The sequence below is a fragment of the Teleopsis dalmanni genome, chromosome X, assembly GCF_002237135.1.
Source record: "Teleopsis dalmanni isolate 2A chromosome X, ASM223713v2, whole genome shotgun sequence".
NCBI lineage: Eukaryota > Metazoa > Arthropoda > Insecta > Diptera > Diopsidae > Teleopsis > Teleopsis dalmanni.
The window spans coordinates 76025532-76049218 of record NC_051848.1 but is presented as its reverse complement, the minus strand read 5'-3'; the positions used below and the strand labels follow the sequence as shown (position 1 = coordinate 76049218).

General features: G+C 30.2%; 1 protein-coding gene across 5 annotated transcripts in view; it reads right to left on the bottom strand.

The window, feature by feature from the left end:
* Nucleotides 1-23687, bottom strand: part of LOC119687042 — a 51931-nt gene that overhangs the window by 8906 nt on the left and 19338 nt on the right. For 4 of the 5 annotated variants that reach the window (XM_038101186.1, XM_038101189.1, XM_038101187.1 and 1 more), the window contains exon 2: nucleotides 16493-17146. The exons of the other annotated variant lie outside the window; for it this stretch is intronic. In XM_038101186.1, coding sequence (XP_037957114.1) covers nucleotides 16493-16971 — 479 coding nt within the window. In that variant the 5' untranslated portion in view covers nucleotides 16972-17146. The remainder of the gene's footprint in view (nucleotides 1-16492; nucleotides 17147-23687) is intronic. 5 annotated transcript variants of the gene reach the window in all.

Here is a 23687-nt window from a genome sequence, read left to right as displayed (position 1 = left end):
TCAATTTATTTATTTTACGATATTTTAAGTTATTTCATATAGTATCCAACAAGTCGAAGTAAAGTGTAATAGTTATTTTATACAAATATTTAAATATTTCAAATAATATTTTTTAGTAAATCGTTATACGATCACGTACATATTTTATAGTTTTGTGTAACAAAAAGTTGTTTAATTTAGGTGGGCCAAAATAAGAAACAAGATTCTGAATTTGGTATTTTCGGTGTGGGCTGACCCGTGCAACATGAATATATGTCGAACATATGTCGAATATATTGAAATATAATGAAAACTTCGTTGATTTTAATAACAGCTTAATATGGTGTGTAATCACATCATCATCTATTAAACATGTTCAAATAAATTGGATTATATGAAAAAACAAAAAAATTTAAATTCCTAGGGCATTAGGTCAGCTATTAAAGCTTAGACACGTTTTTTTATACCGCTCACGAAACAATGAATCACTTCAAGTGATTTTCGATATTTATATTCTAATTGAAATGATAAAACTGATAATTAGTCATATCATGTATCAGGATATTGCGACTATAATAGTTAATAGGTAAATAGGATTGACAAATAAATTAAAATTTTTTAACGTATTTATTGTATATTGAAAATACACCTCTTCATTTGGCTTTAGTAAGTGGATTTTAAAGGTTGATCAAACTCTAGTCTAGATTGCCATACCCAATAATACTATTCCAGATTACTTAGATGAAGACTATAATAGTACCTGAAGTACCTAAATGAACAGAAAGACCAATGTCAGTTGCTTGCAGTAGGCTTCATTATTTAGTGCAGTCTACCATTTCAAAATCTTTATTAATAGACTTTAAACAATTTTGTAAGAAAAAAAAAAACAATTGGCTTTTATAAGCAATTTTCGAACGCATAGCTTTACGGAAAGGAAATTCTTAACAATGTCGTTACAAACAACTTGTCAATGAAACAACAACAACAACAATAATAAAAACAACACTTCAGAAATTACAAATATTGTAACAGAGCCGCCATCATAGCCGTCTAAAGCTCTTATACACAAAACGATTTTGGTTGAAGTTGTTGATTTGACAAATCAGACTCGTTTTGCATTAAAAAACAACAACTGGAGAATAAAATCGATGATGAGGTCATAAACTAATAATAAAAATGACTCTCCACACACTTAAGCATATTAGGACAACGGGGCAAAGCAACAGACCAGCATACATGCTGTCAAAAATAATTATAAAAAAAAGAGTAAACTTAACCGATACTGATACGGAGAGCGGACAGCACAAATACAACGCATTGCAGCGCACCACACAAGAGACACATATATACGTAAACATATGTCTCTGAACGTATAACACAACTCAAAGTGTACTTCGCTATCTCAGAAGCCATATAAGAGCATATTTCAATATGAACAAATAAAGAGAGATAACCAAATATAAACGAGTAGAGCTAATGGGGGAAAACAAAAACAACAACTAAATCCAAAACAAAACAGAAATTAATAACAAATACAAAAACAAACAAATAACATTGACAACAACGTGCACCCAAAAACAGCTGTTCCGACTCTTAATGTATTGTTATTGCTGCAGTTGTTATTTACTCATACTCATACTCGTACTCGTGTATATTTAATTGATCATGATTTTGCATTGATTTAAACGGAAAATGAAAATGTTTTTAAAGTTAACATAAAAATGTACATACATATATACATATGTAAATATTAAGTGTTCATATACTTCATATGGTTTTTAGAAAAATGTTGGTTTCATACGTATAAATTAATATAAAAAAAATTTCCTGCGACTCAGCAGGCTAAGCCGGTGTGATAGGCACAATAAAACCTCTAATCGTTTGCTCTAACAACTGTAAAAACATATGTGCACACATTACAAACAATGGAGCATCTTGTGTACACGGCAAAAACTATTGACAGACTCATGCCAGTATAAGTTCGACGTCAGTCTGTCTATTTAAACACAAACTATCGTCTCAGTTTGGTACAGACTTTGAACTGTTGTTGGGTTGAATGAAATCGGTTAAATATGTCTCAATAACCCTTACATAAACCGAACTATTCAAAATTATATATTTTGTTTATACAAGGATTCAAAAGAAATAAAATAACATATATAAACGTATTTTATTTAAAATTATTGCTAAATTGCATATAAATCGTTTTATATGATATATAAATCGGTTCTCTTTTATTTGTTAATATAGAAATATAACAAAGATTTTATATAACCGCTCTTCAAACAATTTTTAATGGCTACAGATTTATTTCCCATGAATTTATACACAATGACTTAAAAATCCCATATATTTAGGAAAAGATCGACAAGTTTAATACAAAATATATATACAAGCTAGGTAGATGAAGTAGAAAGAGGATCATATCTTCCTCAAATTGCAAGATTACATTCTTCGTAGTTGTGGGTAGTAGGATTGGCATATTGGCAGTCCAGACGGACTCATTAATAATAATAAGCATTTGGCTAATATCAATACTTTAATAATCGCCAAATCTCTTAAAGAATACGGCGTCCATTAGTTTAAACCTGGTTCTGTACAAATTGGACATAGATATAGTCGGTGCTCTAGTGTCTTCTTTACGAGTGCTGGTAGACATATACTACAGAAAATTTGATAGAGCAGACCGAGCCTGGCTCTATGTTGTTCTATAGTTCAGTGTGACATTTCAACAGTTATTAACCTAGATATATTTAGAGTATGGGGAGCGTGGCGTGTAGCTCTTGATCTGGTTGCTAAGTTGTAATTACATATATGTTACAGCAATATGTTTACTAGTTAATTCCAATTAAAGTAGAAGATTTACTGACAGGTCGCTAATAAGACCGAGTCAATACTGCCAGTTTCTTAAGGACATGGGGATCCTGTCAGAGAACAGGCTATTACTATAACTATTTTATATAGTGTATATACTACACTTCATTATACATTTTATATTATTTACAAGTAAGTTTATATACATAATAAGTACCATTAAAGCATAATATTATATAGCACTGCCAATGAGTGTAGCTATTTCTGCTGTTCATATGTTGTGAATATGTTAAAGTTTAATAATACATTAATATCTGTAAAGTATATTTTTCCCCCATTTTCTAGAACTGTAACTAGAATCATAAGTTTTTAAATTCAAATGGATACGGTTATATGTGGTTTACACATCTCTGTTTTGAGCAGTGTATTTTCGAAATGAAAAACGACCACGACAAAGTATTGACTTTATTCGTAAGTCTATCATTGCTTTGAAAGTAATTGATGCACAAAAAAAAAAAAAATATGTGAAAGTTGTTGCATTTATGATTGTTATATTCTACGCATTTTAAAGTAATTAGATGTTGTGATTAATCATTAACTGCATTTCACTTCCTTCTTTAGAACAACAACAAATATGCGAACTTGTATTTCCTCAATACGAAAGATTGTACTTCCACACACGTTATGAATAATACATAAAAGAATGTTAATTTTTTTAGTAAATTAAATTATTCTTATCTGAGTTGATCGCACTCACTGTGGCAGTATAGGCTGCTCACTAATTTAATTATAGGACAGTCCAACTTTGTTTTTTTTTGTGGTTTGTTTTAGCATTCTTAGAAGAATAAAAATTAAAAAGATGGGTTACTACTGTTGGGATACTTAAGAGTTATTTGCATATAGTAAATAGAACATAAAAAATCAAGGTAAAATTATTATATATCCTTAAAAGTCCAAATATTTATATATATATATGTATATGCTGGAGAAAGTAGGACTATGAAAATGTTTTCCGACAATAAAGAAAAATATTTAAGATCCTACAATTATCAAGAGAAATATTTCAGTTCATACACTTAAAATTAGAGTTAGGGGATCAAACAGTTATTAAGAGAAATATTTCAGATTCTTCGTTTAATGTAAGAATTAAAGGGCTCAACAGTAATGTAGAGAAATATTTAGGTTCCTACGCTTAATGTTGGAATTACAGGAGTAAACAATTATTAAGAAAAATATTTAAGATCCTAAACTTAAAGTTAGATATAGGGGACCAAACAGTTATTAAGAGAAATATTTAATATCAAACACTTAAATATCAAACACTTAAAGTTAGAATTAGAGGACTAAACAGTTATTAAGAGAAATATTTCAGATCATATACTTATAGTTAGAGTAAGAGGATCAAACAGTTATTAAGAGAAATATTTTAGATCCTACTTTTAATGTTAAAATTAAAGGGCTAAACAGTAATTAGGAGAAATATTTTATATCCCACATTTAATGTTAAAATTTAAGGGCTGAACATTAATTAAGAAAAATATTTTAGATCTAAACAGTTACTAACTAAACAGTTATTAAGAGAAATATTTCAGATCAAATACTTAAAATTAGAGTGAGAAAATCAAACAGTTATTAAGAGAAATATTTTAGATCCTAAACTCAAAGTTAGCCATAGGGGACCAAACATTTACCAAGATAAATATTTGAGATCCTACACACAAAGTTTAATTTAGAGAAACAAACAGTTATTACGAGGAATATTTGAAATTCTGTACTCAAGGTTAGACTTAGAGGCCCAAACAGTTACACAGAGATATATTTGAGATTCTACGGTTAAAGTTAGAAATAAGAGACCAAATAGTTATTGAGAGTAATAATTGAAATCTTACATTCAAAGTTAGATTTAGGGGAACAAACGTTTATCAAATAGGCAAAACTGTATCAACTTCTATAGATTGACCGTCTGCAAATAATAGACTCATAATTGTAGACAAAAACGTATGATCCATAGGCAATACAATATAAATTTGATTTGGTGAATATACTGAACACAAATATTAAAAGATGTATGTAGGTATAACGCGATAGTTTGTTAGACCACCATCACATAAATAGTTTTGTTTGTGCGAAATTTTCAAATGAATAAAATCGTACAATCAATTTAATTCAACAATACATTTTCTTTTTTTATTATTTTCGCATACTACTTCCATTATTATCTTTGATTAGCTTGGAATGAATATAACACCAATTCGTTAGCACTAATCACTATTCAGCGATGCTCACAAACACTCACTTTTCATAGACACTTTGGCACCAACACAAATTAACACACTTGTTTATGGTGTTTGAAATTGGTTACTTTTTTACTAGTCGTACTGTGAGTAAAACAACTGTTATCTGCTGTTCTCTCCGAGGCGCGACCAGTGTTCTTAAGACAAAACTCCCTCCTCTTTAGCATGGACACTATGCGGCTAATTGAACTGCTGAAGAAGGAACTGCTGACATGTAATGCCCGGGTTTTATTACTGACATGCTCGTGATTTTATCTTTTAGTAATTAAATTGAATTTGAATAGTACGTAACATACACATAATAAAATTAAATATGGCATGGATTTACAAATATGATTGATGGTTTTCATTTAAATTATTCATGTAATTTATCAATATGTAAAATTGATCCTCCGAAAGCCAATTTGAATATGATAACTGTTTAATGTTGGAGTTTGAGAGTGATATGTTTTTATTGGTTTATTGATTCAATAATTATAAATACGAATTACGTGCATACAGCGTCAATACATACTCTGCGAAATACATAGGCAAGCGCATATGTGTATGTGCACGTAAGTCCTTAATGGTGCAAATAATTATCCACTTTGTTATAAATCCTAATTAAAGGCGACATTTATAAATGCGTATGAGTGCGTATAACTAAACCCACCCATTTTAACTGGACTAACACCCGTGCTTTTGACCGTGATTCCAGTATTAGTCGTACTCACTGTCGCAACTGTTGCCGAAACCGTTTTAATATTTTGTTTTATTTGCCGTTTTGTTTTTGTATTAATTTAGTTAGTAAATTATTAGTGGGTTTGTTTACTATTTGCTTGAAAGATAGTTATGTTGTGGCCTATAACCTTTTCAAAATACATATACGTATGTCGTTGCTATGGCTCTCTGCCTCGTGACATCAACATTTATTTCAGAACGTTTCTTTTGCGATACACGAGTATGATATCACTTATAAATTTATTTTAAGTAAACAACAACTGAAATCGATGTAAGAGTGTACAAGCAAATGAATAAGTTTCGAATAAAAATTTTTTACACCGTTCTAAAAAAGGAAAGCTGTATGTTGTGCTTTTTTCTGTGTTATACAAAAATTAAAACCATAAATAACAAATTTAATACTAAATAACATGAACTTAAACGAACAGCAAGGTAAATGCTCATCAATTTGCTATACATGGCGGCGACCACAAATATCCAATACGAAATAGTGCGCGGAAAACGAAGCCTGTCAAACCGACCGCTTCGTACTATATCTGAGCCCCACCAGAGCGATAACTTATAATCTTATCTTTTGAATTTCTTTTTAAACGTTCACATATTGTACAGAGTGTTTTTTATTTTTGAATATGAACTACGTGCTTCTAATAAATTCACATACACAATTCTGGAATATATAGTTTTTAGTTTGCAGTTACTTTTTGGTGAGTACTTCACTCCGATAACGCACATTCTTTCTCACTCAACTGTTCACTGTCAACTGTTCGTCAGATGGAACAAAAATATCGCTTTCAGTTTTATCGGTTGGGTTGATTTGATTTGATTTGGCGGCTCTTGCATTCTTGCTTGTTATAAATAAATTAAAACGTAAATTTTGGCACAATACCATTGCAAAGGTCATTTTTATTTTTAATTTTAATATGGAATCACTTATATTTACTATCAAACGATATTATGTTTAACAATATCTAATTATCTTACAAAAACTTTTACTAAAACAATATTTTCCTATCATAAATCGTTTCCCAACAATCACAAAATCCAACAATCCCATGAGCGAACTACCTTTTCCTTTTTTGACAAAATTCAAAAAATAAAGGATATGGACTAAAAATTACTACACGACTTAAGCTACATTGTTGTTTTTTTACATATGTTGACAGCCTATATATCTGTAAATATTTAACACTTTAAATTCCACCCATCCATACGTTAGGTTTCATTTTTTAGACTAAAAAAATACTTCCCGAAGTTAGAGTACTTAGAAAAGAGATTCCGTGTTTATTTATTATATACAAGTTTGTTTAAATAGAAGAGGCTAGAAGAATAGAAGAAATTCTTTTATTAGTAAAGTATATTAACTCTTCATCCTTATACCAATAACAATAGAATAAGAGCATGAGTTAACAAAACAAATCAAGTGGATCAACTTTAATGAAAAGAAAGATCAATTTTATTAAGAAACCTAAAAAATGTGTAGTTTTAACTATGGTTTTTTTGACAAACGATTTGTTGACAGCCTGCATCTCTGCAAATATTTATAGTGGATTCTAATCTTCCATACATCACATAACATATGTGATTCTTAGACTAAGGAAATACCTTCCGAAGTTAGAATCCTTTGAATCAAGAAACTCAGTTTAATTATTACATGTAAGTTTATTTAAATAAAAAGAAAAACTAGGAAAACAGACTTATTTTCTATAGACTCTTAATCTCTATTATAATATCTATAGAAAAGAAGCATTAGTTTACAAAATTAATAAAGTAGACCAACTATAAGAAAAACAAAACTTTTGACAAAACCTATGATATTTGTAATCATTGCTTTATATATTTATTAAATATATATATAATATCTTTTTATTATATAATAATTATTTTATAAAAAATTATTAAAGAGGTTTTCGAAAAGGAGTGAACTACAACAACAAAAATCCTTTTTTATATTATTTTAAATACCCATTATCAGTAGTCTTGGAAACAATTATTGTATTTAATTGATCGTAAATAATTTTTTGAGACTGCAAGTATCAGGAATCGAATTCGTGCCCTGCCAAATTTGAAGCACAGAGTCAGCGCTCCTTAAAAATTATTATTATTATAAATTATTATTATAAATTATTATCAATTATTATATATAATTAATAAAGGCGCATTATACATAATAAATAATGATTCATATAAAACTATGGCATATATATATATACATTTTAAAGAAACGATCTTATAATTTTGATTTTTGAATACTTGAGTTTATATACAAATCTTCATAATTTACACACTTGTAAACTAATATTGTAAATGAATTAAAAATCAGTAATGTAAAGATCAGATTTATGGGCACTGCTTTAGATTTAACGCAAACCATATTATATAAATGGCAGCATATATGTTATTAGTAAAAGTATTCGGTATTAATGATATAAAATAGTTTCACAACTTATTGCGATTTGTTAAAATTGATTTCAAATTTACAGTTGTTTATTTATATATCATTTTAAAAAGTAAATATAGTTAAACAAATTAAGTTATATCATCACACACAATCTAACTCAGCGATTGATTGTACAAAGATAATAATTGACGAGTATGTCAAGAGGAAAGGGACTGTCATTTTAATTTTTGTTTTTGATTAAAAAAGATTAAAAGTGCAGAGAAACCCAAAATACTAAATACTTTAAAACTATACGAAATTTTGTAAAAGTTGGATTACAATAGCACCCGCATTACCAGAAGAAGGGGGGTCTGTCTAGAACTGAAGGGTCTGAAGACAATTTTCAGCTTTTTCAGCAAGCTTTAAGATTTTATTCAATTTGAATTAATAAAATAATTCAAAAATAATATCAGATAAGTTAGTTATCTATTGAATTGATTTGATCAATAACAAAATAGATGTGACAGGCACTCCTAGTTTCTTGTCTTTTTTTTTTTTGTTAAATACTTTATCACTTCGCAGCTAGTAGCACCACTTCTTGTATAATTTCTTTACGATAAGAAACGAAGATAGGATTAAAGTACATATGTTTTTAAAAAATATTGTTATTGGTTTTACTGAGTAATAACTATTAATGCTTACTCATACTATAATAGTTAGTTAGTAATAATAGTTTTATATAAAAGTATTGTTTATTTTTGAATTGTTATAAAATTTTTTATAACAAGATTTTGAGGAAGATATTGGTATTCTATGCTGAAGATATCACCAACCAGTACTCTAGATTAATATTTATATCTTCTTGGTTCAATTTTTTTATAAGTTTCATTTATGAGTAACTGTAACATTTTAACGAAAATATATCAAATACGATGTAATTGGTATTCCACTCTGAATATATCAAACACTTTTAAAATTGCTTGATATTCAAATCTTTGTAGACCAATTTTCCCGAAAACAAAAGAGGGTCTAAAGCGATAAAGTTGGTGTTATATTCAGAATTTCCATACATTGATGGACTTATTTTCTTAAAAAGCTTTAGTTTTAAATAATTGTAATTTTTGACAAAAATGCATCAAAGGCGATATTATTGGTATTACATTCTTAAGGTTCTAAATAATTTTTCCTAAACAGTCTTATTTGCAACGTATTCCAATCCTTTAGCAAAAAAGCGCTTCAAACGATGAAGTTGGCAGAACACACTCCCCATCTCTAAACAACATTCAACTCTTATATCTTAATAGATCAATTTTTTAAAAAAAATTTATTTGTAATAACCTTCAACCTTTTTAACTAAAAAACGGCCTAAAGGGATGAAGTTGTAATTGTATTCAGAACTTACTCCTCACCTCTAAATGAGATTCAATTCCTATATCTTAATGGATCAATTTATTTAAAAGGCTTTATTTATAATAAACTGCCAACCCTTTGACAAAAAACTGCCAGTTATCTTGGTATTCCATTCCGAAGGTGCTACTCACCTCTAACATAGATTGATTATCATAAGGCCAATTTTGTTAAGTTATATTTGATTACTGCAACCTTTCGACAATAGATTACTTAAGATGTTAAGATACTACCCACCTTTAACCTATATAAAATCAATGTTTTGATATTTTCGTGGACCGATTTTTTTTGATAAGTATTAAGTTTTTTTTGATGTGTTAAGTTTTAGTTTTCAAAACGTCGAAGCATCACGTTCTTTTTTACTTATTAGACAATATATGTATCACTTTCGAAGCCTGTTTAAAGTCACGGACCTGTGAGCACTTTTTGAATTATTTTGTTTAAGTTAATTTTGTTAATTCAATTAAAAATTAATAACAAAAAAATTGAATCGAATTAAATAACGTCAATAACTTTTAAATCGTTAATTATTCCGACAACTTCAACCGCTGCAGCGACGTGTTTCAAATGACTGACTGACGAGACCAGCTTACTTTGTTGTTCAGTTACAAGTATACAATATTTTCCTTTAAAACAATAAATAAACTTTATTTTTAAATATTACGATGAAAATAATTTAACTGATTAAATCATAGTTAACAATTCATTCTTTTTGTTTTTTTTTTTGTGTTTTATAGAAGAGCTTAAAGTGCGGTATAGTCAAAAGAGAAAGCAGTCGGGCAACAGCGACGACGACATCGTTTAAACTTGTATCTATGATGTCATGAATTACTTTACTACTATTTTATAAAATATTTACTGTTTACTGATAGCCAGTCGATATATCAGTATGGGTGAGCACAAATTTATATAAGTTCTTTGGCATTTCAGCATTTCAACATTTCAATTCAATTGATTTATGTGTTCTTGATGAGTTCCCACATGGATTACTTGTAAATTTGAATGAGTGGCTGCATTGGCATGAAGATCGCAAACCAAAACAAAAGATGAATATTAGCGTTTTCTATATATTTTTACCTTGCGAACATTTTTCTCGTCATTTATTTTTAGTTTGTTTGCAGTTTGCGATTTCAGATTTTAGATTTCAGATTTGAGATTTGCGGTTTGTGGTTTGGTTTGTGCGTTGGTGACATTTTGGAAACTCAAACAAAAGCAGTTAATAGCAGCGACCGAATTTATGAACACAAAAATTTTGAGATTTTTTCATAAAGATTCTAAAAATAATACCTCAACATACCGAACACATAAAAACACTTCGATGTTTTGTTTTCCTAAGTGAATTTGGTATTTTATGCGCAGAACTAAAGCCAAATCCGATATATTATTTAAAAAAAAACCTGTGAGAATCAAGCGAATGAAGAGAAATCGAAATAATTTTACTTAAGAAAATCCAATCAAATATTAATAATGGAATAAAAATGGAACTCCTTTGCCTTGCATATCATAGCTTTCTAATGATCGTTATCACAGTAAGAAAAAAAATCTCAGAGAATACATATTGCCCAAAATAAAATTTTTAGTCCTAATTATTTTAATTTTCCTAGAAGGTTATAGAGCAGAAAGAAGTTTCTTTCCTCTGTCTCGGTCGCCAGCAAGTGCTCTAAGTTATTGCCACTATAGTAATTGTGATTCATCAATATCATTCTCCACCACTCACTAAATCGAATGATTACATTAAACAAAAAAATAAAGTATTCAGTCAATCGTTTAATTATTATTTGAAAATAGTTTTTTAAAAAAACATACATTTTAGGCATTCTCTTTTAGAATTATATTCACTTCATGTTGTGTCATATTTGCGATATTAGAAAACTCCATACAGAGCGTATGGCAATTTTCTCTTTTGTTCCAGGAAAGAATTATTTCCGAAATCATACTTGTGGTACTTATGGCTTATGGTCATTTTCTCTTTTATTCCAGGAAAGAATTATTTCCTTCAGGAACGAAATCAGTTTACTAATGGTACTTATGGCGTATGGTCATTTTCTTTTTAATTCCAGGAAAGAATTATTCCCTTCAGGAACAAAATCAAAATACTTTTATTTGTTCATCGCTATGAGTAGACAAATAACGTTCTGATACTTTAAATCTTCTAGAACCAGAAATAGATGCGATGTAAAGCCTTTTAGTTTTCATTAAGCATAACCATATACAACCATATCTAGATAAAAAAGAGAGACAAAGAGATGACAGTTCACAGACTTGTAAAACTCCTTTATTTGTTGAAAAAGGTTGACTCTTTTTTCCATTATAGCGAAGAGATCTGTCAATGTAGTATATTGTCACAGAGAACTTTTAGCATTCAATGTGTGTTTATGCTTACTATATCAGTGCTCTATAAACTCTATAAAGACACGTGAAAAAACTTCAATACAACTGATTGTTTTAAAAATTTGATGAAATCTATTCGAACTCACCGAATTAATATTTAAAATATCTGGTTAAATCTATTAAGTCAAACATTAACTACTGTAAATTTATATTAAATTGAAGTAATAAGACAGTACACACTCTGTTATTACTGTTTGATTAATATATTTCTAAGGACATGAGGTATTGGGTAGCTATAGTTACAGTACACATGGGAGTGAACTTTTTTATGCCTGACAAGTAACTGACCTTACAAATACAATGTGAGCCAAAACAATTATTGCCTTCAGGTTTCAATTTCTAGAAACGAGCAGGTCTACAATCTAGAGTAATTTCTGTTTACATACGACAAAATCTTGTTTAGACCTTCCATGAGGACTAATTAAGTTTGTTTAAACTTGTTTTGACATTTGGTATCATCAATCAATATGTTAATATATTATTATTGTATGTTATTTATTCTGACAGCCAGGCTGATTTTAAAACTCTGATTTCTTGGACTTTCAAGTCGAAACAGATTCTTGAGTGTTATGAGCATCTACAGTTACTTGCAGCTCGGAATAAGGTAAGTTTTTACTAAGTTCCGGGTCACAGGGGATTTTTGTAAAGTGAACAAGTTGATAAGCTAGACAGAACTACATTAAAAACTGCTTTTACAGATCCTCAACCCTTTTGTGGGTTAAACTGGGCCAGTAGAAAACAAATAATCAAGGAGGGAGAATCATATGCGGCTGGTGTACTGAGAAGACTTTCCAGAATTTAGAGAGTGCAAAGCACTGATCAAACTGTACTCCAGCAAAAATATTCTTAAATTCTCTAAAGGTAATTTAAAAGGTTGTTCAAATATCACCTAAACTTCAATTATCTGCTAATTCGAAATGCGGATAATGCCTTAAAGATGAGGAAACAATCATACATATTCTTTGTGATTGTCCATCTGTAACAATACACAGATGAAACTTGTTTCATGTGGAATTTCTGTCACTAGTACATATTAAGAGCTCTTCTCTAGATTTCGTGCTGGACTTTATATAAAAAACTTTAAAGGGGTTTGTGTAATTCAAAGTGAATCTGGTACAATAGAACTCTTTTGGCCGTAGTACTATTGTCATTGTTTATTTAGAGAACTATTTAGAGAACTAGGTTAATAAATCATTATGTTACAAAGAAGTTTGTAAATAACTGATTAAGTTTAAGACCCTATATATCATGCATAGTTAATGGCATAACAAAGAAAGAATTTCGCAATGCACATCACTACCAATAAAATGTATCATATGATAATATAATTGACGGTCTTTACGGAAACTAGAAATTGATAATGACTTTAAGGAAATATACAAAAAGAAGATAGATTGCACAGTTTTATTACTAACTGACTTGAGGCAATTAACGTTTTTAAATTATGTCGATTACAAAAGCACTGAATCATTGCTTGCGTTTTAGTTGCAACAAAGTGACTTGTGCGATTAAAATGCATAGGGAACTGCATTCAGACATTTAAATTAAATAATACGTATTTTTAAATATTACATATAAAACTGAAATATTATAAAATTTAATTTGTAAAAGCAATTGAATGTAAATATTGTGAGCGATTCATTGCAAAACTGCAATTAGAAGACACTCTTATTGCTAAAAACAATGTATATACAAAAGTGACTGCTGCCGGAACTGAAATTATTCGTCATTTTTTAAGTAACAATTACAAAATAATATTAGCTACGGTTATTTAATCTTTCAACCATCATATTTCCTAATTTTAAAATAATATATAGAGGAAAAGTTAAGTTTTTATTTTTAGTTGGAATATAATCGTCAAAAAGATAGATGTTTAAATTGACAATAAGACATGGATACCATATATAAGAGAAGTAAACTAGTGGTAAGTGAATATTAATAAATTGAAATCAAATACCAATATTTAATTTTAGTTTTTGGATGTAGTTTTGATAACAAAATTTTTTATAAATTAGCAAAGAGTTAGAAATATAAATATAAAAATGCAATAGCCTTTTGTTTGATAAAGAAAGCTGGCATGACATCATATATATATTCATCATAAACCATACACTTATTTAGTGTAAACACAAAGAAAGTATAGTAACCCAAACAAAAACCGATAATGTTGACCAAGGTCGATCCAAACACATTGTAGTAAACGTCCAATTTAACAAGCGATTTTTTGCTTAGCTCATTCGTTAAATCTAATGAGTACATTTAAAAAAAAATGTAGGGCTCAGTGTTTTAGTTTTAATTTTTTCTCTGATAATTCTTTCTGTAGGTTTTTAAAAATTATGATTTTAGTATAATGTATATTATTAACTTGTAACCCATTATAAAGAAGTCTTAAGTACTGAATTACAACATTGCCTACTCCTTATTATATTCAATTACGCTTACATTATATGGAATAGTAACCGAGAGATTTATTCCCTGTTCATTATATTCCACATTTGTTTAGTATCGTAGCTTCATTTATACATTTTGTTATGTATTTGTTATATAGAATAGTCAGTTAAGTACTGAATTACAGCATTAACTACTACTCTATATCATCAATTACGCATTCATTATATGGAATAGTAAACGAGAGATTTGTTCCCTGTTCACTATATTCCACATTTGTTTAGTATCGTAGCCTCATTTATGAATTTTGTTAACATATGTATTCGTTATATAGAATAGTCAGTTAACAATAAAATTTTGCCTTTGTATATTCGTTATATTGGGTATTCGTTATATTGGACGTCTACTCTATTTTCCCTTTATTCTCTACTTGTTTAATGTCGTTGCTTCATTTATGACTTTTGTTACGCATTCATTATATAGAATAGTCAGTCAATGACAGGGTTTTATCTTTGGATATTAGTTATATTGTACGTTTACTTTCTCTTTTCCCTACATTTCATATTTGTTTAATCTCATTGCACTTCATTTACGATTTTTGTTATGCATTCTCTATATAGAATAGTCAGTCAATGACAGGGTTTTGCCTTTGGATATTCGTTATATTGGACGTCTACTATCCCTTTTCCCTATATATTGCATATTTATTTAATCTCGTAGTTTCATTTATGATTTTTGTTATGCATTCGTGATATTGAATAGTCAGTCAATGACAGGATTTTGTCTTTGGACATCTCTTGAATTGGGTATTCGTTATTCGTTACTTGTTTAGTTTGATAGCCTCATTTATGATTTTAGTTATGCGTTATGCGTTATATAGAATTGTCAAAGACAGAATTTTGTCTTAAGGCATTCCATAAATTGAGTATTTGGAAACAACTAATGACGATAATTTCTCAATAATTTTTTTTCACGGAAATTCTAATGCGTAAAAAAACTAGACTTTCAATCGAAATTTATCTCATATAAACCATATAGATCGAAGTCACATTTAAAATATATATTCTACTAGATACTTTTGATATATCTATTTATTTTGATTCGATTTGATAATAATCAAATTTCAAATTAAACCGATTGTGCCTATACCTTCGATATTTTAAATACAGGCATACACGCAGTAGATGAACTCCAATGCTGAAAAATGCCGGATATGAAAAAAAAATAATAAGAAAAATAATAATTTTTTTTTAAACAATACTTTGCAATAAATAAATTTTTAACCTCTTTCAGTGCATAAAGCACACTTCGAAAAATGTCACTCATACCCCCGACGTCGCAAAATTCTTAGGGCTGCGCTAGGCTGCTAAATTATATATTAAGATTCAAGAGTGACTCGAAAGCCACAATTATCAAGTTGGAGAAGTTTCATTCTTTATTTTTGTTTTCAGTTTTGTTTTTGTTTTTGTTTTTGTTTTGTTTTTTTTTACAAATATAAAAATTTATTTAAATAATTTTAACAAAATGCGCGTTCGTTAAAGATCAAGTTCAATGAATATGCACGCAGTGTCTTTGCACTGTGTGACAACAAATGAAACAAATGAAAGCACATTTAATAATATGAAAGAAATAACAACAACAATAACAATTATAACAACAAGAAGAAATAATAACAACACTGCCTCATCGCGCAAAAAACAAAAAGAATAAAAAAAAAAACAAAAAAAAAATATTAACCTCTGCGACAATGCCAGCCAACAACATCAGCAACAAAAATGAATTTTAAAATAGCGATTACAAAACACAATGCTCTTTACCGCACGCTCGCACCCGTCACAGTGCCGCAGCGGTGCCGCAACGCCACCGACAATGCAACGACGGACGACAATGAAAAAACAACAAAAAAAAAAACGAAAAACATACACAGCAAAAAACTCAACAACTCAACAATTTTTCCAACACAAAATAAATTTTACAATAAACAATAAATTATGTGTATTAAAATTAAAATTAAAATTAAAATAAAAATTATAGCCAAAACATGTCGAAATAATTTAGAACTGAATGTGTGTATAAAAAGTTTATAAATAATTAAACAAAAATATAACAAAAAGAAACATACCCAAAAAATAATTGCGTGTGCTCTGATGGCATTTCGCGTGGATTATGCACATTCAAAGTTTGTGGACGCATGTAGGTTGGTTGCGTTGGTGTAATTATCGCTGAGGTTGAACTACTGCGAAACGTTGCTCTAACTTTAATGCTGGTAGTGGAGGTGGTGAAGTTGTTGCTCGCTGACCAACAGCTGTCATTATTTAGTACCACTTTAGTGCACATTTGCTCGTTGTCATCTTTTGCTCCTGCCGTCGTTGACACGACTGTCATTGCCGCCGTTGCTGTTTTCGTCGCTGAATTAAGTACTTCAGCATTTAGGCTCTTTTTTTTTAATTTACCACCAACACTGCTTGCGTTCAAGCATTTCTCATTGGGATTGCAACAATTGCCGCTATTAGCTTTACCCTTCAAAAAATTATGGGTATTATTGGTAACGCCGGCGCCGTTTCTGCTATTCGTGTTGACAGGTTTAGCGCGTAAGCCCATTTTATTAATTGTCCTTTTATTACGTTACAACAATAATATTTTTTATAACTTTTTGTTTTCGATATTGGCTTCTGTTTTATTTATTATTTTCCGCAATTTTGCGCATTTATTATTCACAATTGATATTGCCTTCGGAAGTTGTGGCCATTTTTTAAGCTTTAATTAAATTGTGGCACTGATAGAATCAATAAAGAATTTTTCGAGAAAAAAAAAATTGATTAAAAATAGAAAGGACATAACATTTAAATGAAATTATAAATAAAATTTAAATGAGAGTAGTGATGTCAATGATGACTATACGAAGATCATGATACTTTCACCCAGGCTACGATGATGCAGACAGAATTCGGAAATGTACTGGAAAACGGAAAATTTGACATACCATACTTAAAAATTTTTCTGTAAACACTATTAACTTAACAGGTTAATTAATTTATAAACTGTGTGTTATATTGTAGTTATATCTATTATAATTCATGGAATACCATCAACAAGTAGATAATTAGGTACACACTAATATAAAAAAGACGACGACGATCAGATGTTGAAAATGTATGAATATATACATAAAATGTGTCCTACGCCGTTGTTCTAAATTACGGCCTTTTAGACAAGTTTGTTTTGAATTAGTGAATCTTTAGTGGAAGAGAAAGTAATCAGTGTGCCTGATGAGAAAAATGACACCGATTGGAAAAGATTGATTAACTACCATACATTATTAGTGCTTTGAAATACAGAAAACTAATTATAAACCAATTTGATACTTTCTATTAAAATTTAAAAGCGATAAGCGATTAATTTGAGTTCTTTATATTTTCATTTTTGAATTGTAAATAGTTTTAAGCTAGAAGGCAAATTTATATAAATTCAACATCTTCGAGAGAAGACTATCAAGTCATTGTTGTATTCTTTATTTTTCAGGTAACTCCAATCGATTTCTCTAGATTTAAGGCATAATACTTATGTTAAAATATTTTGAATTAAAGAAGAAGTATCGAGTATATATCTGTACATGAAATTTTTTTTCTGTTTGAAAAGTAAGGTGAAGTAGTAGCAGAATCGAATCCACTTCTTTTGTGAAACTCATTGAACACATTCAAATGTGTTTAACAATGGAGCAGTCAATAGTTTATGCTTAGTTCTGAATAAGCCTAAACATAGTACAACAGGTGCTCTACTGTCTTTTTTTCGAGTACCGATCGACATGAGTTATAGAAGTTTCGACAGGGCAGGCCGAGCATGGCTCCAAGCCGTGCTATATAATGTTAGCCAACGGTTGTCGACGTCGACTATGTTAGGCGCAACATTGAATACGTTTATACAGAGGCATTCTATTTAAGTACCGGAATATGTTATTTTATTCTATACCTGTTTGTTCTGGTCATGATTAGAGCAATGGTTTAGTAACTCGTGTTCGTAATACTCTTATGAAAAAAAGGGGGATTCCAATGTTCAACAGGTCTAGCAGCGGTTCAAATAGGTGATTAAAAAAATACACATACACAAATTTTGTCTTTTATTTTCTTTTAACATACATGTCTTTTACACATATACAAATTTATGCACAGTTCGTATAAATGCAATTCAAGCTGTGGAAATCATCTAGTGTGTTCTCATGTAAAAAAATTGATATGTTGATCATATCAATTCAAAAAGTAATGCAGTTCGTCCAAGGCATAATGTATATAAATACAAGTATCATTATGAACAATTGCGTATTTATTTCATTAATAAAGTTAGTCAGATAGCTTAAAGTTACTAACACCTTTAATTTGCTTAAGATTCAATTGGATTTTATAGATGAATTCACCTTTCGAAAAGAATACATAAAGATAACAAAATTTACTTCTCGTTTATAGTTTTGTATTCAGTTTTTTATAATTCAGTGGTTTCGGTAGAGGTAAAGCAGATCTGCGTACACTTAGACATCGGTCGAAGTATTATGTTTTCATATATTACTGGTAGTAACAATAACACCATTTTTAAAAACGATATGACTGACGACTACTAGTAGTTTTTTTTTGTAACATTCAGTATAAGGAGGTTATACAATTTTATCATAAAGTTTAAACTACCATATGTAGTTAATATATGTATATCGGAAAAGGAAAAAATTTGTTTTATATATATCAAGTATATCAAGAACATCCCTATTAAAGCTATTAACAGTGGTACTAATGTAAGAAAATAGTTATTTAAGATATTTCAAGTCCCCGCCGTTTAAAATACAAATTACGAATACTTCTTGAACATTGATTGCATTATGTTTATCTATAGTAATATATGTTTATATCGCAATTTCAGTTTTTATTTTATATAAAAACAATTAATATTCTGACAGTCATCTATTTAATACAAATATATGTACATGTACGCAAAAGGTATTCATATGTAAGGCTACAAAATGTTTTTATTACATTTCAATCACATTTAGAAAGAATTTAGAAAATTGATATATCTTAGCCTAAATTTATTTGTAAGAAAGTGACTACTTTTAATATTAAAAACAGGAAGTAAGTAAATATAACATAATTGGTTAAATCGTTTACATTTGTACCAGGCTTTGACTTATATCGTTTTGGATTGGCTAATCTAGTCTGACTTTTTAACCCGAGATTGACCCGAGTTAGAGTAAATTGATGGTAAATTGAGAGAAATAGTATATAATGTCGGTATGGCAGCGAATATTGGTATTTACCAGAATTTCGAATAGAGTACATTAAATAAAAATTAGGTGAATTACGTGTTACCATTGTGAATATTTTATAAGATGTTTAATAAATAAATAAAGAAATTTTGAAAACTTTTGACCAAAAATAATAAATAACTGCAATAATTGAATATTTACATATGTTAAGTGCAGTGCAAAAAATCCCTAGGAAATTTCAATTTACTTTACCTTAATTTACTCGAATTCGCACTTGGCCTAAGTATAGTTTTCATTTCATTTTCGATTGGTTAAACGAAAGCGAAATTTATAACATTCGATATTTAATTTATAACACTCTAGATACTACGCCATATTAGTAAAATTACTCTAAAAATAACAGCTGTTTTATATTATTTGACAAGAGTATTTAGAGATTACCCTGAACATGTTCGATTGTGCCACAAAATTCGAGCAAAAAATGGTAGATCGAGTGCAAATCTAGATTTACCATTCGATATAAGAATTTAGAGAACTATTTCAATACTAGATTTGGTGTTGATCACGTTACGTGAGAAACAAGTGCTATTAATTTTTATTTTTAAAACATGATTAGTTGTTGAGTTTTATTTATAAGATAAATTGGTGGGATATATTTTCTTACTTCCGTCAGAGTGGGGTATGAGAGTTCCCATACCCATAGAGAGTGTGTGGAACATTTAGCATTTTATTTGAATTTCGGTAAATTGTATTGAAATATTTTCATTCATACCTGTCAATATAGTTTGTAAATATATTAAAAACTGCAATCTATTTTAATTATATAAAAAATAAAACAAAATATTGCCACTGCCAATAAAACGTATACAAAACAAAAATTTTACACGAAGAACACAAATATTAGCATTTGTACGTATGTATATATAAAGGCAAAATAAAAGGTAAAACAAAAATAAAAACATAAAGTAGAAAATACAAAGCAATAAGCACAAAGCAAGAGAAAAACTATATGGTAAATGGGTGTTATATTTAGAAATGATGAACCAAAACGCGTCGTCTAACAAACCAAGCGCAAAAGTGCCGCGCGCAGCACAGCCCAGCGATCCAACTTACAAAGCACTGCGCAGTGCGCATAGAGTCTTGAAGAGCAGCTTGTTTCTGCCTTGTAAAATATAAACAAAACAAAACAAACGACCATAATATGTGTCTCTTAGTATAGCTCATCTATACTAAGGAACTGAGGAACTGGGGAACTGAAGAAGTCAACAAAAGTGTACATATGCCGAAAGTACAAAAAAACTATTTCACGTTGAGGACGTTGGTGTATTTTTTGATCCCGCATTATATGCAAAAATTTATGTCAATGAAAAATAGTATAGAAAATAATATTAAAACAATAACAGTGAAATTATTTGAACCCACATATCGAAGCGAAAGTAGCCCTCAAAGACATGACTAAGACGACATCGATGAATTCGATGAATTTGATGATTTCGTAATATAAAACAGGGCTCGCCCGACAGATAATGAGTTAAGTTTGTTAATATGATTAGCTTTATTAGCAAAATTATATAAATGTGAAAAAAAAAAGAATAATAATATAATAAAAAAGAATTAAACGTGTCTTGAAAAGTTGTTTAACAAATATTTAAAACTGAATGATTATTATGAAAATATTGTAAATATGTTATATGGAATGTCAAACAATTGTTTTTCTTTTATATTAGTATTATGAAGCTTTCTTATTTTGTTTATATTTATAAAATATTAAATAATATTTTATTATTATTATTATTATTATTATTATTATTATTATTTAATCCTTTTATTCCTAGGTGGAACAGAGGGCCGTAACAAATAGTTTCCATTGAACTCTATCTAATGCAAGACGTTTTGTTTCACTCCAGCTCTTTCCAGCATTTCTTAATTCGGCTTCAGTTTGTCGTTTCCAAGTGTTGCGCGGACGCCCTGGTCTTCTACTGCCTTGAGGGTTGAAATCTAAGACATTTCTTGCGATATCATCAGCGGGTTTTCTTAACGTGTGGCCAAGCCATTTGTATTTGCGCATCATTATTTCATCAGTTATAAGAGGCTGATTCGTTCTAAACCAGAGCTCATTATTGGTTATGGTTGCTGGCCAAAATACATGAAGGATGCGTCGTAGACAACGATTGGCAAAGGCTTGTAGCTGTTGTGCGTCTCTTGCCGTTAGGTTCCAACTCTCACTACCATATAGTAAAGTTGATTTTACGTTTGCATTGTACAGGTGTATCTTAGTGCGTTGTGTGATGTTGGATGAACGCCAGATTTTGTTAAGGGTTCCAAACGCTTGTTTCGCTTTCGATAGCCTGTACTGTATGTCTTGCCGACTGCCGCCGTTGTTCGAAATGTAGCTTCCCAGATAGCAGAAACTTTGTACATCTTCGATGTAGGAGCCATCTAGTTGAAACTTCGTTAAGCAGTTTGAATTGAGACGCATAGACTTGGTTTTGTTGATATTGATTGACAGACCAGCTGCCAATGCACGCTTTGCGATGTTGTTTAACGATATTTGCATCTGGGAAAAGTTATGCGTTAGTAAACAGATGTCATCAGCGTAATCGAGGTCAGTAAGTTTGTTATGAAGGCCGAATGATATGCCATGATTTGTGTTCATAGCTTCCGACATAACCACATCTAAGACTATATTAAATAGTATAGGTGAAAGAATGCAACCTTGTCGGACGCCAGACCTAATTTGGATTTGCCCGCTGAGACGCCCTTCGTGAAGTACTGAGCAGTGCGCGTCAGAGTACAAGCCTTTTACTAAATTTATTAATTTACTCGGTATACCTTTACACTCTAATGCATACCAGATGGTGGTATGGAGAAGTGTATCGAATGCACGTTTAAAGTCGATAAACAGCAAGTATAGGGGAGATCGCCATTCGCTAGACTGTTCGACTATTATTCGAAGGCTGTTTATGTGGTCGGCACATGATCGATTATGCCTAAATCCTGCTTGCTCGGCTCGTAGTGTAGGCTCAGCGGCCGAAGTTAAACGTTTATGTAAGATTTGAGCAATAACTTTATAAGCTACATTTAGTAAAGTTATGCCTCTCCAGTTGGAGCATTCCATCAGGTTACCTTTCTTTGGTATATTAATAATGATGCCGTCTTTAAGATTAGGCGGTAATGACTCTTGGGACCAGAAGTTGTTGACAATTGGTTGAATAATTTGAGCAGCTGAAATTTTGTCTGCTTTGAGCAGTTCGGGGGCAATATTGTCCGGACCAGCGGACTTACCTGCTTTAAGCTGAGTTATTGCTGCCTCAATTTCACTGATGTTAGGTACATCTGTGTTTATATCGTTGCGAGCAACATGTTCGTGGTGTCTACTACATAGTTCCTGCTGAGGATAGGTGTTGTTTCCCGCTAGGAGATTTCTGTAGTGATCTTCCCAAACTTTTAGCTGATCTTCGGTAGAGTGTACTAGTTCGCCTCTGGTATTTTTTATTGGCTTTGCAATCCTGTGTTTACGTCCCACCATAGCTTTAGTGATGTTGTGTAGGTCTTTGAGCCTATGTGATTCGCTTGCTTTTTGAGCTTCTGTTGCTAAATTGTCGAGCCATCTGCGCTTATCGGCTCTAGCGCTGCGTTTAACTTTGCGGTTGGCAATACTGTAGTTGGCTTGTGCCTGCTGCTTTGTTTGGCGCGTTCTTGCCCTGTTAACTTTTTCTTTTTCTCCTTTGCGCGCTTTTATAAGATTCCATGTATGTTCGGTGATCCACGGATTATTTTGACGTTGAGGAATACCGACACTTTGTTGTGCTGCTTCAGTGAAGGCACTGAAATAATATTTACTTTGAGAATTTTCTTAAAGTAAATATTTTGTTTGCATTTTATATACTTTCTTTTGGCAATGATTAAAACCTAATCTAAACAAAATCGATGACTACGCAAACTTTAAAACCTTTAGATCTCATACTACTTATTCTCTTTTACATATTGATATTAAATAAACGTTATGACAAATGATTAAAATATCAAGCTATCTTTTAACTGCCTTTTTCAGCTTGCATTAATCACA